General features: G+C 38.0%; 1 protein-coding gene across 3 annotated transcripts in view; it reads right to left on the bottom strand.

Moving 5' to 3' along the window:
- Positions 1-20521, bottom strand: part of LOC130413659 (neural cell adhesion molecule 2-like) — a 153761-nt gene that overhangs the window by 34531 nt on the left and 98709 nt on the right. For all 3 annotated transcript variants that reach the window (XM_056739037.1, XM_056739055.1, XM_056739046.1), the window contains exons 2-4: positions 6932-7006; positions 4369-4575; positions 1449-1592 (exon numbers count right to left, since the gene is read on the bottom strand). In XM_056739037.1, coding sequence (XP_056595015.1) covers positions 1449-1592; positions 4369-4575; positions 6932-7006 — 426 coding nt within the window. The remainder of the gene's footprint in view (positions 1-1448; positions 1593-4368; positions 4576-6931; positions 7007-20521) is intronic.

Below are 20521 nucleotides of genomic sequence, written 5' to 3'. Positions count from 1 at the left end.
AGGTGTTCTGAGGGTTTTTAGGCAGTTGCTAAGAATTTATGAGTGCTTGTTAGGCAGTTGCTAAGGTCCTCTTAGTGTTTTTAGGCAGTTGCTAAGAAGTTATGAGTGATTGTCAGGCAGTTGCTAAGGTGTTCTGAGTGATTGTCAGGCAGTTGCTAAGTAAATTTGGGTGTTTTTACGCAGTGGCTATAGTGTTATGAATGGATGTCAGGCAGTTGCTAAGGTTTTCTGCATGTTTTTAGGCAGTTGTTAAGGTGTTCTTAGGCAGTTGTTAAGGTGTTCTTAGGCAGTTGCTAAGGTGTTCTTAGGCAGTTGCTAAGGTGTTAGGAATGTTTAAGGCAGTTGCTAAGGTGTTATGAGTGGTTGTTAGGCAGTTGCTATGTAAATTTGGGTGTTTTTACGCAGTGGCTATAGTCTTATGAATGGATGTCAGGCAGTTGCTAAAGTGTTCTGCATGTTTTTAGGCAGTTGTTAAGGTGTTCTTAGGCAGTTGTTAAGGTGTTCTTAGGCAGTTGTTAAGGTGTTCTTAGGCAGTTGCTAAGGTGCTATGAATGTTTAAGGCAGTTGCTAAGGTGTTATGAGTGGTTATTAGGCTGTTGCTAAGTAAATTTGGGTGTTTTGAAGCAGTTTCTATAGTGTTGTGAGTGGTTGCTAGGTAGTGTCTAAGGTTTTTAAGTGTTTTACGAAGTTGCTTCTGTGGTCGGAGTGGTTGCTAGGCAGCTGCTTAATTGTTCAAAGTGTTTAAAAGCAGGTGTTATGATGTTTCGATTAGTTGTTTGGCAGCTAGTGTGCTCATTGGAAATTGTCTCTATAAACAGAAAGACAGGCAGATATACGATAGACACAATCAGACAGATAGACAGACACACATAAAAAGAGACAGCTTTACAAACAGCACTGATAATTGTTTCTGTTCAGAGAAAATCATTCTTACATCAATGAGATTGAGCTCAACCTCATCAATCCTCAAAACAACTGCCGCTTTCATCTCAAAGACAGTGGCCAAATGAAACACCTAAAGGATTCCAAAAAAACACCTTTCGTCTGGTTTTGTAATTTCTTGCTGATAAACACACACTTTTCTCTTCTCATACAGGAGAGATATTTATAGCTGTACTCTCTAATTAGGATGAAAACAAGCAAAACCTGAGAAATCGCCATGTTTTAATCTCTTGGGCCAGACAGAGCAGATAGCTTGTCAAACCACTGTCTCTGAATTCCTATTCAAGCTTGGTATTAAAATGAATCATTTCCAGAGAAAAGCTGATATTAATTGTGTGCTTTCAGTATGAACAAACACCTGAACCCACAAAAAATGATCATGGTATTGTGTGTTTTGGTGTACATCACGGTATATGACTCAGATGATATTGTGCATATTAAAGCGCCACAGTTATACAACTTGATACCATCCTTTTATCGTACAACAATAAAACGTCTTTTCTTACTGTTGGGATCGGATGTGATTTCTCTGTTCTTGTAGAACCAGGAGACGGCAGGTACAGGTGAGCTGATGACATCACAGATGACCTCAGCATCCTCGCTCTGACGAAACTCCTGTGGGGTCTTTACCTCACGAAACGTCAGCTTCTCTGCATGATCAAACAAACACCAGACATGAACGTTTGACTTGGTCAATTTTGTTAAATAGTTTGTTGATTGTAGAGGTAAAATAATCAGGATTTGTGTAAATTTGGTGGGAAATGTTAGAGTTCATATTGAGATGTTCAATAATATTGACTTTTGACTTTTGACAATTATCAAATCTGAGCTCAGTTGGACACATTGTTGAGATCTCTTCTAAAACTGGAATAGAGACATTTTTAATGAGACATCTATGAGAAATAATTGATTAGCAAGAAACAACTTGATGAATTAGAAGTATAACGACAGTCACGATTCAGTGTTTCACAGGCTAATGAAAACGATGCCATTTGTCATGACTCTCAAGGTGAGACATGGCTTGAGAACCCAAGTGCAGGCAGACACAGACGGTATTGGTGTAACAGATATTTATTTAAACAAAGAAACGCAAAACAAAGACCCACGATGGGGTAAAACAAGACAGGGAAATATATACTTAATGAACACTGACTAACTAAGACTACAAAACAAACACTTGAAACAAAACACTAACACTGACTGAACTAGACTTACTATAAAGAACAGGAACAACGACCAATGGGAACAGCAAACAAGAACATCCAGCGAACAGCAAACAGGTATCGAACACCAAACAACATGTAGCGACAAGTAATGCACGAGCAACGAGACAAAGAAACATGAGGACTCTTTATAGGGGAAACAACAGAGGATCGAAACGAGCAACAGGTGCTGGGGATTAGCACTCAGGGAAAGCTGACGAGGGACGAGATGTAGGGAACAATGACAAGACACGAGAAAGATCACTCAATCTCACACAAAACCATAGGTTATGCCATGACTCCACTCAAACAACAAGAATAAACATGACATGATAGTGGAATCATGACAGCCATTGGTCTGAATGTCATTTTCTACCCAGTAAACACATTTCTCTTCTCAGCACATCTCTCTTATTCTGAAAAGATTTTTATAATCTGAATCTGATAATTCGACTGCTGTTACGAGGTCGGGTCAGACAAGTTGTGACGGGGCATGTTTTTACGCCGAGACTATTAAGTTGATTCATTCCCTTTTCATCCTCATTGACCTCATTGAAAATAAAAACGTGTTTTTCTGCTTCTCAGTGACACCGAATGTCCATAAAGACTCGCTGAAGGTTAACAACACAAACTGAAAACTTCCATAAACCTGCACTACACAAAAAGCATTTTCTTCATCATTATTTTTGTCAAAATATTTAAGCCATATCATCCTGTGGCCAAAGACTGGTTGAGGAGGGTTGAGCCTGGCCAGTACCTGGATGGGAGACCTCCTGGGAAAATCTATGTTGCTGTTGGAAGAGGTGTTAGTGGGGCCATTAGGGGGTGCTCACCCTGTGGTCTGTGTGGGTCCTAATGCCCCAGTACAGTGATAAGAACACTATACTGTAAAAAAGCACCAGATGAGACATTAAACTGAGGTCCTGACTCTCTGTGGTCATGAAAAAATCCCAGGGTGTCCTTCGAATAAGAGTAGGGGTGTAACCCGGCATCCTGGCCAAATTCGCCCATTCGGCTCTATACATAATCATGGCCCCCTAATCATCCCCATTTGTCCTAATTAGCTTTGTAACTCTGTCTCCTCTCCACCTATAAGATGGTGTGTGGTAGGCGTTCTGGCACAAAATGGCTGCCGTCACATCATCCAGGTGGATGCTGCACATTGGTGGTGGTTGTACCCAGAAAACAACAATGTGGCAAGGGGGGCGTGGTCTAGCGGAGTCTGGAGAGAGAGAGACAGGAAATCGGCGGGAAATAAGTAGGTCAAAGACCGATTGTAAACACCAGTCTGTATTTACAGTGATTGGAGAGAAGAGGATAAAAGCCAGCACGAGGGGAGAGTCGAGACAGAGAGTTTGGCTGCGCAAACGGAGACGACTAAAGAACCCGGAAGAAAGAACGAGGATTACGAATGTGTCGAGAGGACACCTTTAAACTATTATTTCCATTTGCTTTATGTTTTGTTTTTGTGGTAATAAAATCACTTGCCAGCCACGCAGACCCTCTCTACTTCCTTCCGTTACACTAAACCCTACTACAAACAATTAATTAAAGTTCCGGTTGAACGCACAGTTTCTGCCAATCTCGTATTAATCTTGAGTACCAATAGAGTAGTATTCGTATCTTCATAGAGTATTTAGTTTGATTACATTTATAAAAGAGAGATACAGCTGTACGATTATTTCCGAAAACAGACGGCATCCTGGGGGTGTGCGGGGGAGGAACAAAATCTTATATTTTAACATTAATTAAATTATTTAATACTATAATTCATAACTGTAATAATTAAAATTTACAGTTTACAATAAGGTGCTATTTGTTAACAATAAGTTAATGCATTAGCAAACATGAACTAACAATGGAACAATACTTCTACAGCATTTTATTCATATTAACTCATGCTAATTTAATCAATTACTTATATATTATTAAAATCAAGCGTTGTCACTGTTAACATTAGTTAATGCACCATAACTGTATTGACATGAACTAACATTGACAAGGATTAAAAACAGCGGAACATTTTTTCATTGTTAGCTATTGTTTGCTAATGCATTTACTAATGTTCGCTAATAGCACCTTATTGTTAAGTGTAACCGAAAAGTCAAAGAAACCTAAAGGAATTTAAAGGATTGGTTAAGAAATAAGTCACGATTCTTATTGGAATCCCATAAAATCCACCAGGATAGACTTGTTTGTCTTCAAAACATCAAAATTCACTCACGATAGATCTCGAGCACCACCGTGGCCTCCTGGGTTTGTCCTGTAGCATCCACAGCCTGGCAGCGATATATCCCAGCATCCTCGATGATGGCGTTGTAGACTGTCAATCGAGACCGCACTCCTTCTGTATGGACCACCACTCGCTGGTTTGAGATGATGCGTTCACCTTGAGGATTAAACCAGTTTATGCTAACTGGCTCACCAATGGCTGACAAAAACAGAATAAACATGTGGTTGGAGACAACAATTAATCATATAATCAATTTCATTAGATGTAGATCTAATAGATAAAAAACATGCTCAATGCTCAACGCACACTGCTATAATGATATTCTTATAACAAATAAATAACGCAGATTAATGCATGAGATCCAGCCTGATCTGGTTTTGTACTAACAATACATCTGCGACACCTAATTTCTTCCCTGAACTCATCGGCCATCTTGCAGTATATCTTTCAAATTGATCTTAGTTTAATATCTTGTCAATATCACACCTTTGGTGTCTAGAAAGGGAGCTCACAAGATATTTGAACGCAGCCACGATAATGGAAGAACATTTTACTTTTGGTAATTATTGTAAATGATATGTGTGCCGTTTGTAAGTGTGATTTAATGTCGAATTTCCACCGATAATCACCCACCATAGACAAACATCTCAACTGACTCCAAAGAAAGCTACAATACCATGAGTGCTCAATGCTTTACATGGAAGTGACGGAAATATAAAAGTCCAGGAGTACTGTGTGCTTAGAGAATGATTTATTGTGCGTTTGTGTCTTCAGGGTGGACGGGATCTCAAACGCCCCCTCACTTCTGCCGTGTGATCAATGTGGTCGTGATCCTCCATCTGGATATTGACAGAGCCGGTGTGACACATCAGACAGACGGGATTCACGGAAAAGTATTGCATTTAGGGGCAAACAGTGTGTGATAGACAAAAAGAAATGAAGATGTCGTCATGGCAACAACAGGATGCCTGTGTGGGTAATCGGGCATTGGGAAAGTTCATCACTCTGCTGTCACACCGCGTTTCAACAGGTGGAGTCAACAGGTGGGCAGAGAAGTGGCCTATACAGAGACGTGCTGAAACTGCCAACAGACGCTGATGACTAACAGTGTGTATCTGTCATGTCTTTAAAACCTGTGCACAAAAAATATATGTATGACTAATGTAAGAGCAGACTGAATGTCTCTGTATGAACAACGTTGGAATAAAATAATTCAATCCTGACTAAATATATTTCTTATTTATGTCTGCTGCATATTAAACTGTAGTGCAACAGAACATTACCATAGTGAACAGTGAAGTATACTACAGAAAACTTTTCGGCCCATGGCCCCCAAAATAACAGTGCCAGTGACTTGAGACCCCCAATATCATCGGAGGTGGCAAAAATAAGGGGCTTGATCGAGGGAAGGAAACTCGAAAGGCTGAACGATTTTTATTTGTATGTTTTTTTTTAACTTAACTAATATATTTTTTTTTAATTGCGACCCCTAATTTGGGGCATTCCATGAATGCTACAGTTTTTGCTTCAGTTTATCAGTTGACTTCCCTTTTGTTGATACTACTAATGTATACCACTACATCATAAATGTAAGTGTAGTAATAACTATAATATACTACACTATACTAAAATTTACTACAGTTTACCATAGTGAATACAAGATAGTAAATACAGTAAGTATTAGTACTTAATACTAATTTAGTAGTATGGTATTTTGATGTGGTTTATTATATCATGCATTGCCTAATATATATATATATATTGCATAAGCTTGACTTCATGCAATGCTTAACACACACATGCACTCACACACACACATTCAGACACACCAACACACTTGCACACAACTACACACACACACTAGGGGTTGAACGAACTCTCGACTAGTTAATTACCTCGTGCAACCACTAACATACACGCATACGTGTATAAACACACCCACACATACGTGCATGATTACGCACACATGCTTTAACACACAATTTCATACACAGATGCACACACAAAGCATGCGTACATGCAAAAACACATGCACGCACGTCACAAACACACACGCATAGACATCCACACACGTTAATCATGCGAGCGCAAAAACTGATGCAAATGCAAGCAATTCTAAAAAATAGCTTATGGCGTTATTTACACAATAATCAAAACATAAACCTGGCAGTAAAATAAAAAAAAGATGAATCAGAGATGAGCAGCTTCTGTGTGTTGGTGATCATCAGCAGGTGCGTGCTGAAGGATATGATGTTCAACGTGAAGTGATGTCAAGCATTTATCACAGTAAAGTATCAGGGTTACTCTTCAACAACTGTGCAAACCAAAAGCATGATGGGAAACATCGTCCTGATGTCAGAGCCTAGTGCTCATTGAAGCAAAGCCAACAACAGTGATGTTCTGTCCACGCGTGTCCATAAATTCATGACTGCTTTCCAGTGGAGACTTTGACTACAAAATACACATTTTAAACACCTTCTAAGGTGCTTACTGTTCAGATGTACATCTTCAATAAAGAGCATTGCTATAAATGTTCAGCAGGATTAAATCTTACCTGTGCAGGTGAAGAATTTGGACTCTCCAACACTCAGCTCCACTTTATTAAGCGATATGGACACCTGAAGCAAGGCTGTGAAAGAAAGAGAATAAGAGACCATCACTTATCACAGAAAGACAGACATCATCTCTGTCCACTACACAGGGTTTACTTCGATCACACCGAACAGTTCCACATCTCAGTCGTTTTGAAGATAACTATTGAAGATGATGTTGATCATTCTGAATGCTATGTCTAAGTAAAAATAAAATATAATCAAATATTCAGACTATAACATAAATAATACAACAAACATTTAGTCATTCTTTCAAAGGAGCTTTAATCTTTGACATATATCAAAATCCTTTGATAAGAAATGTTATTTTCACCATGTTTCATCATCATTGAATTTAATAATCTCCTCAGATGTTCTAAAACAACACAAATCCTTTTATCAAGCATCTGTACGGTTCTCAATACAACACCGAAGCAGCCTACACATGGCAGTAATAATATGTCAGGGCATCGCTTATCTCCACAGTCGCCGTATGAATCTTTAACACGTCATGCCGGTCGCCGATTTATTTCTCTCAGGGAAGCGGGTGATGAAGAACAGCCCATCTCTTTATTGTGGGTCTGTTCCAGTTTTACACGAGGTCTCCTCAGACTCTGCTAAGGGCAAGCACGTCTAAATTAGGAAGCGTGAGCTGATTAATGACCAAAGTGAAGCCCTGAACTCTGAGGATAGAGACCGCAGTCGTCTCAGGAGTCATTTTGATGGCTGTCACCTGATGAGTAAGTGTCACTATGGCCGCAAAAGTGCATGTGCGCTAACTTCAGTCACCAACTCCAACACTGTAAAGTCAATGTGTAAAAATATGCTTGAGTCCTTATAATTTCAATTTTGCCCGAAGACGATTTTTGGAAAACAATGAGGGTTGAATGATTATTTTATATAAAATACAACATGTTTTTGTTAAATTACTATATAATATAATCTATATTATATTTTTTACTTCAGTAAACTAAAATTGTAATTGGATTTTATACTGTGAATGCTTAGCATGAAAAATTCATCAATGCAAGGCCACGTAGATTCATGAATAGAGCATTATTGATTGAAAGTCAAAATTGAGTTAATATCTTAAATGGTGTCATTTGCCCTCCTTCACAAATGAGTGTCATAAAAAGAACTGTCATTAGACCTTTATTTACTCAAACAACCTGATCTCATGGGAATTCATAACTCTTTTAGGAGGTGGCTAATTCATATCAACCATACAAAAATGTACAATTATTCGAAAAACGCAACACTGAAGCCCCTCCCCTAACCCCACCCCTAAACCTAATGTCACATGTGTGAAAGTAAATTGTTAGAATAAGTTCGTACTAATCCATTTTTCCACCTTTTAGATAGTTACGAATTGCTGTGAGATTGTGTTGACTTTAAACCACGATCGGATATCAAAGCTAAACCCTTTGACCTTGATAAGGATATAGTTTGTGAAGATTAAAACTGTAAGAAAGATTAAACTCGTAAAAGAGATTAAAACTCTTAAACTATAAAATAAATAAATGTGAAACGCAAAAATTGGTGAACAAAATACATCAGATCGGACCACTGGGACCGGCTGGATTCGTTATAATTTTTGGGGGGATGAACTTTTGCTTTGAGGTACACAAAGACTTGATGCTAATATATGATTCCGTTACGTATAAAATACAATAAACCAGGAGAGCCTCAGGTTTCCTTTTGCACATTTAGCAGGTGTGAAAATCTAATTCCTCAAGCTAAACAATAAAACAGAAAAGTGTAAAAGAATTGAAATTCCTGAAGAGCTCACAGCATCAAAGTTCACAGATCTGAATATAGACATTACAGTGGATTTGCTTCACCGGTCATCTAAAGTAGGCTATAGTCTGTTATTACAGTGAATTTATCTAAAATTATTTTGGTGTTTTTTATAATTTGTTGCTTTAATATGGTAAATTTAGCAACACAATTCCTCAGAGTGAGGTCTAATATGCTGACGGTGAGCTGTGCTATGTTTTTATATTGGTCAGTGTACCCATGCATCAAACCAATGTCTTTGAAAAACAAGATGCAAAAAAAAAGAAAAGAAAATGTAGACATAGTTAGCATGGTCAACTTACTAATATTTACATTATACTAATTATATATATACTGTATATATATATATATATATATACACACTATGTGTGTATATAGTATATACTGTGTATATATACTGTACATAACCCATCTTCAACCTGTATAAGGTTAACTAACATCATGTTATACCATCAGATCTGTACACCGTTGAAAGTGTGTATTTACTGTAATTAAACTCATGGACGAGACGTGCCGCCGGCGAAGCAACACTCGGGCTGTCCCTGTCTGTAATTTCAGTTTCAGGGACTGTGTGATTCTCTCTGGGTTAACAGAAGGCAGAAACGCCGCAGAGACGTGCTAAAAGAGTGGCATTGCATGCTGGGATAGTTTCAGAGCAAAATGGGGTTTGCACTCACTGAAAGCCCCTGCAGCATAAATACGGCTGTCGTCTCCCGCCTGGGACTCCAGTTAAGAAGGTTTGTGCCATTGTTCATTAGCACGTTTCTGTTAGCTCGCTGCTGTTTAAATGATCTTTATAAATCCCACGTGCACCTGCGAGCATCCATTTGCACCCACCCCCAACCCTCTAGCTTTATTCTTTTTACCGTTGCCTGGAGCGGTAGCGTGTCTCCCTGGAACATTCGGCAGATTCTGTGTACTTTGTATTTACTTGTTTGCAAACCCACTTACTGTGTATTTATGTGACCTTTTAAAATTGTAATCTGGCTCTCTATCGCCATCTCTGTTCGAAACATACAATTGCAGGCTACTTTACGTACTCTTCTATATGTGAGTCCAACTTTTTCCAGTCAAATCCCACCCAATTTATGACACCCACCTCAAAGAATCTTCCACAAAGTGCAACCCTTCTGCAATAGTTCCTCGGTCACTCTGCATCTCTCAGCGGACTCGACAGAAGTTCATAATATAACCGATTTGTCATGAAGAGTAATAGAAGCATGTGTCTGAAATCTGTGCCGGAGGCATTGAGCTTCTCTCGCTCAATGTTTACCAGCTCAAATGTCATTTGTGAATTAGGTGACGCTGTGTTTATCCCTTCAGTGATGTGTGACGAATTACGATTCAACCCAGCTGGTGTGATCTAAACAAAATACCTTCCGTATATTTTATGTACCGTCCACATGACTCAACCATGGCAACCCTTGTGAAGCTGAAGAATACAGACAAAAGTACTGAAACACTCATGCAGTATTTGTATACAGTTATTTCCACATTTTAGAAGAATAGTAAACTCAATGAAATTGCAAAATAACGAAATTGTAACTAGGCATTATGCTGTGACTAAAAGAACAAAAATACTTTTTACAATCTTTAAAGTAGCCGCCCTTTGACTAGACTTGTAAAAACATTTTAGTTTTCTAAAGAAAGACATTAAGCTGTAATCACAATTATATTTTGTCGACAAAATTTAAAACATTTAAACTGGTGCTGTCAATTAACATTTTTTCTTTTACAATCGAATAATTTCACATGTAATCTTCAAATTAATGTAGAAACAACTGATTTCTTTAAGAGCATCATTTTATGAATCAAAGCCAACATTCTGTTATTAGTACTTTTACTGACATCTCTATTAAATTTTTAATTTATTTTAACATTAACTATAGGCATTCAAAAGTATAATTGAGAGCTATCTTGTCTATTAGGTAGGGAAAATACAGAAACTGAAGAGAAGTTTTCAAACACTTAAACAGTCTTTAATGCTAAATTGTAAATTAAACTCACGTCAAAGCATCTGTTTCAAAATGATGATGAATCATTTTATTGATGAATAAAAGAGTAATTATATAATGTAACCTTGGATGGCAAAACAAATGGATGCTGCGTTAATTGCGTAAAATATTTTTTATGCGTTAATCTGAAAAAAAGTATTGAATGCGTTAACACGTTAACGTTGACAGCCCTGATTTAAACATATTAGGTAGTTTGGTGTTAGTGAGTGCGGTGGTTTTTCTGGTCTCCTTCTTTTTTATGTCTGTTGTTCAATAACAAAACTTTTATCCTTCACAAAGCCACAACCATTTCACAGTTAACAGGTCTGCCTGGAAGAACTAAAATCTAAGTGTGACACAACATGTTTCACACGGATAGGACCCCCGCCACGACAATGACTGTTACAACCGAAGCCCGTCTCAAGAACCTTCTCAACGAGTCCAAACACACAGGAGTCTGAGCGATCATTCCCACTGAGCGGTCGGCACCCCACCGATACTGTCACCTCCACAACTATGAATACTCCACCATTAAAACACATTCACACGATGACAGCTGGAGGGGAGCAAGAAAACCGTCACTATAACACCAGACTAGAGTTTGTTTATGAATTAAGAGTAATTGCTTTGATCATTTTTATTTTAATATAACTTCTCTATTGCGACTGTATTGTCACTTTATGTAATGGTTTGCCCAACCTGATCTAATGGGAATTCGTAACTTTTTACGAGGTGGCTTACTTGTATGAGTTTGTGAGTCGCGAATCGTCCATAAATGTAGAATTACGAGAAAAACACAGTATTGAAGCCCCACGCATTGTCACTGGCGCGAAAGCAAATCATACCAAAATGTAAGAATGAGATCATACAAATTCATATGAATAAGCCAAAATTAGCCACATTGTAAAATAATTACTAATTTGCTGTGCGATTCTATTCTGCCAGCGACTTTTCGACTTTCTCAAGGCACTTCTTGGTTAAATGAAGGTTACATTAAAAAAAAAGATAAAACATGTAAAACCTTTGGAAAATAAGTTGCATTATTATTTATAGTTATATTTAATCAATATTCTATTTTAAATCTGCGATCTGAACTTTTGCCTTTTTATCGTCGTCTCTGTTTAAAACATTGCTTTATACAGTCCATGTGAAAATGTAACATTTTTAATTAAACCTCTTGCGCTATGAAAGAGCAATCTGTGAGCAATAAAATGTCGTTCTGGCTCTAGTTTTATGAAAAGATAAAATACTGCAGCAGTAAAATATTTCAAGGTTGGTGTTGGATGATAATACCACAATACTGCTGGCATGGGCATATAAAATGTTCCTTTTGCTTTTCACCCAAAAAATATACCATTTGAAAAGACGTGATCGGTCAGGAAATAAATAATAACGGAACACTTGTATTTGACTGATCTATTCCTCTTCATCTTTTAGGTATTTCCTTAGCTCTTCATCTTTTAGGTATTTCCTTAGCTCTTTATCTTGTCTTCCGTTAGATTTCTAAGGTAATGTCACATCTTATCTAACACAGATACAGAAAAGCAGGATCATGCATCTATTTCAATTAATCATCCGTGCAGCAGTATTCCAGAAATTCCTCTAACATCTCATCGGAAGCAGATCCTGTGAGACATTGTTCATATACTGTCTTTAGCTCAATTATAGGTCAAATTTGAGGCTTCTGATTTCTGCGTCCCATCTAAATATCATTGCGATCTTCCCCAGAAACAGGGGAAGATTGCAAGATTTGCTTCTCAAAAAAACCTCCCGTCACTGCTCATTTTGACAAGCAACATTCAAACAGTCGATGAGGAAGAAGAAATTAGATCTTTCTCAGTTGTTGTATAGGGTTGAACCTGGGGTGAATGTTGGACAATAACATCCCTGCTTTTATGTCTGTCTCTGTAATTGCAGACTCTGTTTGTCTTTGTTTTATATTCACATGACGTGATGTTGTAAAAGTGGTCCAGACCTGATTTTAGTGATGGATGTGAGATGTACAGTTACAGTTCATTATTCTGCACTTGGAAGTTTGCCCTGCAGCATGGATTTCTGAATGTGGTATTTTTGGATGTTTGTGCCCAGCAGTTTGAGCAGGATTTTTTCTGAAGCTAAACAAGCAAGATTTTGTCAAATAAACAATCACAATGGTGAGCGAACGGTCCAGCTTCAGTATCTATGTTCATCACCATAAACAAGCCTAAATCAGCCTGATGCAGCATCAACCAGCGTGCTGTCCTAAAAATTATATTTACACATTTTAGTAGTGAATTTTCAGTTTTACAGTAAAGCATGTCAACCAAGAAAAGTTACACCTCAAAAAAAAATCCCCAATTGGTTCACTATTCATCTAGTGGAGCACAGTAACGTTCTGTGAGGGCAACATTATCCAGCCTGATTCGCCATTAACCAGCATGATGCACAATATACCAACATGAACCATATAAATCATCATAAACTAACACAGACCAGCCTGATGCAGCATAAACCAGTCTCATGCAGCATAGACTAACATAAACAAGCCTGATGGAGCATAAACCAGTCTAATGCAGCAAAGACTAACATAATACATAAACCAGCCAGATACAGCATAAACCAGTCTAATGCAGCATAGACTAACATAAACAAGCCTGATGGAGCATAAACCAGTCTAATGCAGCAAAGACTAACTTAATACATTAACCAGCCTGATGCAGCATAAACCAGTGTAATGCAGAATAGACTAATATAAACAAGCCTGATATAGCATAAACCAGTCTAATGCAGCATAAACTAACATAATACATAAACCAGCCAGATACAGCATAAACCAGTCTAATGCAGCAAAGACTAACATAATACATAAACCAGCCTGATGCAGCATAAACCAGTCTAATGCAGCAAAGACTAACATAATACATAAACCAGCCTGATGCAGCATAAACCAGTCTAATGCAGCAAAGACTAACATAATACATAAACCAGCCTGATGCAGCATAAACCAGTCTAATGCAGCAAAGACTAACATAATACATAAACCAGCCTGATGCAGCATAAACCAGTCTAATGCAGCAAAGACTAACATAATACATAAACCAGCCAGATACAGCATAAACCAGTCTAATGCAGCATAGACTAACATAAACAAGCCTGATGGAGCATAAACCAGTCTAATGCAGCAAAGACTAACTTAATACATTAACCAGCCTGATGCAGCATAAACCAGTGTAATGCAGAATAGACTAATATAAACAAGCCTGATATAGCATAAACCAGTCTAATGCAGCATAAACTAACATAATACATAAACCAGCCAGATACAGCATAAACCAGTCTAATGCAGCAAAGACTAACATAATACATAAACCAGCCTGATGCAGCATAAACCAGTCTAATGCAGCAAAGACTAACATAATACATAAACCAGCCTGATGCAGCATAAACCAGTCTAATGCAGCAAAGACTAACATAATACATAAACCAGCCTGATGCAGCATAAACCAGTCTAATGCAGCAAAGACTAACCTAATACATAAACCTGCCTGATGCAGCATAAACCAGTCTAATGCAGCAAAGACTAACCTAATACACAAACCTGCCTGATGCAGCATAAACCAGTCTAATGCAGGAAAGACTAACATAATACATAAACCTGGCTGATGCAGCATAAGCCAGTGTAATGTAGAATAGACTAATATAAACAAGCCTGATGCAGCATAAACCAGTCTAATGCAGCATAAGCCAGTGTAATGCAGAATAGACTAATATAAACAAGCCTGATGCAGCATAAACCAGTCTAATGCAGCATAAGCCAGTGTAATGCAGAATAGACTAATATAAACCAGCCGGATGGAGCATAAACCAGTCTAATGCAGCAAAGACTAACATAAACCAGTCTAGTGCAGTAAAACCACTCTTATCCAGCATAGACTAACATAAACCAGCCTGATGCAGCATAAACCAGTCTAATGCAGCATAAACTAACATAATACATAAACCAGCCAGATACAGCATAAACCAGTCTAATGCAGCAAAGACTAACATAATACATAAACCAGCCTGATGCAGCATAAACCGGTCTAATGCAGCAAAGACTAACATAATACATAAACCAGCCTGATGCAGCATAAGCCAGTGTAATGCAGAATAGACTAATATAAACAAGCCTGATATAGCATAAACCAGTCTAATGCAGCATAAACTAACATAATACATAAACCAGCCAGATACAGCATAAACCAGTCTAATGCAGCAAAGACTAACATAAACCAGTCTAGTGCAGTAAAACCACTCTTATCCAGCATAGACTAACATAAACCAGCCTGATGCAGCATAAACCAGTCTAATGCAGCATAAACTAACATAATACATAAACCAGCCAGATACAGCATAAACCAGTCTAATGCAGCAAAGACTAACATAATACATAAACCAGCCTGATGCAGCATAAACCGGTCTAATGCAGCAAAGACTAACATAATACATAAACCAGCCTGATGCAGCATAAGCCAGTGTAATGCAGAATAGACTAATATAAACAAGCCTGATATAGCATAAACCAGTCTAATGCAGCATAAACTAACATAATACATAAACCAGCCAGATACAGCATAAACCAGTCTAATGCAGCAAAGACTAACATAAACCAGTCTAGTGCAGTAAAACCACTCTTATCCAGCATAGACTAACATAAACCAGCCTGATGCAGCATAAACCAGTCTAATGCAGCATAAACTAACATAATACATAAACCAGCCAGATACAGCATAAACCAGTCTAATGCAGCAAAGACTAACATAATACATAAACCAGCCTGATGCAGCATAAAGCGGTCTAATGCAGCAAAGACTAACATAATACATAAACCAGCCTGATGCAGCATAAGCCAGTGTAATGCAGCAAAGACTAACATAATACATAAACCAGCCTGATGCAGCATAAGCCAGTGTAATGCAGAATAGACTAATATAAACAAGCCTGATATAGCATAAACCAGTCTAATGCAGCATAAACTAACATAATACATAAACCAGCCAGATACAGCATAAACCAGTCTAATGCAGCAAAGACTAACATAAACCAGTCTAGTGCAGTAAAACCACTCTTATCCAGCATAGACTAACATAAACCAGCCTGATGCAGCACTACATTTGATATCTAACTTTAAAAGTGATCCCTATAATATATAAATACAGTTTCAATGTTTCAGTTTTGGGATGTTTGACACACTGTCCTGATAGTCAATAAGTGATCATGTGGTGTCTGTAGATCTCAAACTGAATCATTCAGACTCAGGGTTGCATTCGATCACCTACATTGATTACAGATCTTCACAAAATGGATGTTAAAGTTCACTCGCGGTTTGATTGCAAACGTTCATTCTGTCATAAAAATCAATCGTTTTACAGGAGATGTGAAGCAGTACGACTCCTAACAGTCACAAAACCTCCCGGTGTACCGCACAACTAAACAAAACACTGTGAGCATTGAGCAAAGATTCAATTTCTCTCAAATCTCAGTGACCCTGCCTCCCTAAACAAGCCCTGCCTCATTATACTCGACGTCGCCCGCTGACACGAGACTGTAGACGGGACGTACCATCACAAAGTCATTCATCTTCAGTCGCACGCGGGGTCAGCGAGCCCTCAGACGGCACGCAGGCCGCATCTCTCTCTAATGAGCTTTCAATTGTGTTCTCTCTCCAGCGCTTTCTCAAGCATGTTTGAGTGAATGCGGACCCACAATGCACCAGTGAGACGAGAATGGAAATCTCATCAGAGACGCAGCATTTCGCTGTCTGAGGTCAGATGATGTTCGCTCTTCCGTGCTCAGAGGCTTGAGGTGCGAGACTGTCACTTCTGTGTGATGTGAGAATCACGGGTTAGAATAACACATCCACAAAAACTAGACTTTATTTAAGAACAATGAGATCTCTTTATATCTCAGAGACAGATATGACATTAAGAGAAGAGCGAGTTAAATGTTTACGCTAGAAAACGAAACACCTCAAATGTTTTTTTCCCGTGAGAATGACTCAGATGTCACACATACATTTCCGTTAGTTTCAGGGGAGATCTCAAAAGTGTCACAAATACTAAAACAAGATTATTGTGACTATATAATCTTCATGACTATTTAAATGTTCAGTGTTTAAACCCTCAAATCTCTCATTTGTATAATCTTCCCAAGCAATCTGACATTAAAGGGACAGTTTATCTAAAAATGAAAATTCTGTCATCATTTATTCACTCTCATGTTGTTCCAAAACGTTGTAAAATTCTTGGTCCTGTTCGACTCAGAAGAAGATCTTTGAAGAATGTGAGAAAACCAAACTGTTTTTGGGGCACCATTGACTACAATAGTAGTTTTTCTGTACTACGAAAGTCAATCGTGCACCAAAACTGTTTGGTTACATTCTTACAAATACCTTTCCTAGTGTTGAGCAGAACAACAAAATTTACAATTTGGAACAACTTGAGGGTGGGTAAATGATGACAGAATTGACTTCACCCCAAAATGAAAGTTCTGTCATCATTTACTCACCTTTGAGTTGGTCCAAATCTTGGAGGAATGTAGGACAGCAAACAGTTCTGGGGCACTTTTGACTACCATTGTATTTTTCCTACTATGGGAGTCAATGGGGGGGCAAAATCTGTCTGGTTATAAGCATTCTTCCAAATATCTTTCTCTGTGTTCATCAGAACGAAAACATTTATGCAGATTTGGAACGACTCGAAGGTGAGTAAAATAATTTTTGGGTGAAGTATCCCCAAACAGAATCAAAACTACATGACATGCCGAGACTTAACTCACGACACTGTACAAGATTAATAAGAAAAGCAAAAGTAATAAACTAATAAAACAGACAGATTGTTTTGGTTGATAAAAGATGGTAAAATGCATGTGCATGCATGTTTACAAACACGTTTCATCCTGTAAATGCTGCAATATATTCATGTGCAGCAGGTGGATATTTCTAGCACTTGTTTCGGATATCGTTGACTCTTTGATTATGTGTTTGGGATGTGTGTGCAGGTGTTTTCTGAAGATGTGTGTGTGTGTTTAACGCAGGTATCCACACCAGAGGGGGAGACGCCTAAATTGGGTTTAGATTGCTTTAGAAGCCTTAAGGATGTGGGGTGAGTTGCCATGGAGACGAGAAAAGTTAAAGCCAGAGGAGCTGCTAATGAGCTTTAGAAACCCATCCGCACACATACGCACACGCACACATTAAATACACAAAACACTCTTATATAACCGCATTGGGAGGATTCTTTTAGAAACATGACAACTTTCAAACCATCACTGTAAAATACAACACCTGTCAAGAACAGGAAGTGTCTACTGTCAACATGGTTCTTTCTCTCTTTACTACGACATTAAATGATTATTGTTGGAATTGTAAAATATAATAAATAATGGTAAAAATTTGAGAATCCGGTTCATGTCTAGCAAAGTGTTTTAGTGTGGCTAAAAACCGCCAGACTTTTTTCTGAAGATGTGCCTGTTTTGTGAGCTCAGACCCTCTGGTTGCTACGATACAAAATATCCGCTGCAGTAATGTGTTACTATCAGATTTCTCCGATAGTTTGTTCTATAAACAAATGTTGTGGGATATTGTCTGACAAAGACAGGGACACTGGAGAACAAAAATGGGAACAACTGCATTATAAAAGCTCGATGCCGCAGGTGGGTTGATATTTGTCCCGCCCCCCTTCACTGTGATTGGACAGCTTAGTAAAAAGTGACATTGACAAATGCAGCGTTCTACTCAAACTTGAACACAGCAGCTGATGGTGATTTTAAAAGTGTTGCACTTTCATTGTAAACAACTGAAAAATGCTGATTTAAATACAATAAAAGATCAAATGCAAACTACGTTCAATGATAATCAATCAATACTTCACTGCATCTCAACTCTGTATAAAGTAAAACATATATAGATGTAAATGTTACAAATGTTAAAACATTATTATTTGAAGACTTCAGCTAAATTTCCATGGCTAAATCGATAATAAAGATCTTCTCTTTAACACAATAATAAGCTGCAGTTTCATGCATTACTACTTCTATTCTAAACCCACCGCTAACAATCAGAAAGCCCCCAAAGCCAGCGAACCCCGAGCGTTACTGCAACACATCCAGAGAAAAACAATTGAGCGTGTGCATATTCATAAAGCATCAGTGGAGGGTTTAACTGCTGATGCTGCACTTGGCGTGATGGCACGCCAGCTCTAGTTTGTTTTGGAAGCTCTCACGGGCCTTTCAGAAAGCGCCGGGATTAAAAGTGTCGGCACAACGCCAGCGGTCCAACAGAATAATAATGTTAAAGAAACGCAGAGTGTCTACGACTGATTATTATACTCGAAGAATTAAGAAGCAGAAAATATTCAAACCCTCAAAGCGCACAGTTACCAAACATCATCTGAACTAAACTCATGTGAGGTTTGTGCACACGACGAGAAGTCACTCAAACTCTTGTGAGACGGTCCACAAACTCCAGAGTTTTGTTGATTTCTCAGTAAATCTCATAAACTTGTCAATCAGAGTTTGAGAACAGATGTCAACAACGTCTCAAACTGAGCTCAGATTTGTCAAGTCTGCAATCAAAAGTCAATTTTACTCAAGATCTCAATTTGAACTCAATCATTTCATTTATTTATTTATTTCATTTAGGCATTTGGCAGACTCTTTATCCAAAGCGACTTACATTGCTTCATCCTATACATTTTACATAGGTATTTGCAATCCCCTGGGATCAAACCCACAACCTTGCTTTGGGAACACAATGCTCTTACCACTGAGCTACAGGAAAGCAAGGAAACTCAATCATTTCTCATCTGATTTACCCAAATCAAGATTATTTGACCTCTACTATACTGTACATTTCTTTGCCCCCTCAACGTTCATGGATTTCAACAATTACCTCATGTGTTTGGGTTTCATTTCTCCTATTCAATTTCAAGAGAAACCTCATAAGTTTAAGTTGATACTTAAATTAAAAATAATGAATATTCTCCTGAGCTATGACAGAGTTATCATTCCAATAAATAAAGAAAACACGTTATAGTACTTCGGACAGATCTGACCAACGGCTCTTGAACTTCGCAGCAGCTTCGAGCCAACTAGCATGTCACATAAACCCAGTGAAAGATCTCCAGCGAGCCATTACCCTCATAAATTCACAAGTATTGACGATGCGTACACGTTTGTGAGCTCATAAAGATCATTCATGAATTCTCATGGTCAATATTCACGCCTATTATCAAAGACATAAAAGCCAGACTTTGCTGATGCGAACAATCCCACAATGCTGTTCATCCTAACCCATCGTCACATTGCTCGTGTGACGGCCTCATGTGTGCACTGTTTGTGTAAAATTTGGATTTTTGTTCTCATTTAGCAGATGGTTAATAACAATAAATATTGTAGTGAAGTAAAAAATAAATGAAGAGCTTATTTGCCAAAACAGATAACCCAAAAATCATGTTTTTTATGAAGTTATCTGGTTTTTATTGTGTTTTATTGTGTTAACAACCCAATTGCAGATTGATTGATATTCCTTGGAATGTTCAATAAAAACATGACTTTTGACCATTTTTATCTGTTTTTCTCCCAAAAGAACTCTTGAAATAGTATTGCCCAAAACTCAATGATTTACAATTGGTATTAATATACAGTACCCAGTATCACCATGAAAACAGGACAATTATTAATAAACAATTCAGATCTTCCTTGCATTTAAGTATTTATTCATTTATTATTGTGTATGTAGTGTTT

Source organism: Triplophysa dalaica, chromosome 2, assembly GCF_015846415.1.
Source record: "Triplophysa dalaica isolate WHDGS20190420 chromosome 2, ASM1584641v1, whole genome shotgun sequence".
In the NCBI taxonomy this organism is placed as follows: domain Eukaryota; kingdom Metazoa; phylum Chordata; class Actinopteri; order Cypriniformes; family Nemacheilidae; genus Triplophysa; species Triplophysa dalaica.
The sequence above is the reverse complement of the archived record's forward strand: the minus strand, read 5'-3'. Positions and strand labels throughout refer to the sequence as shown.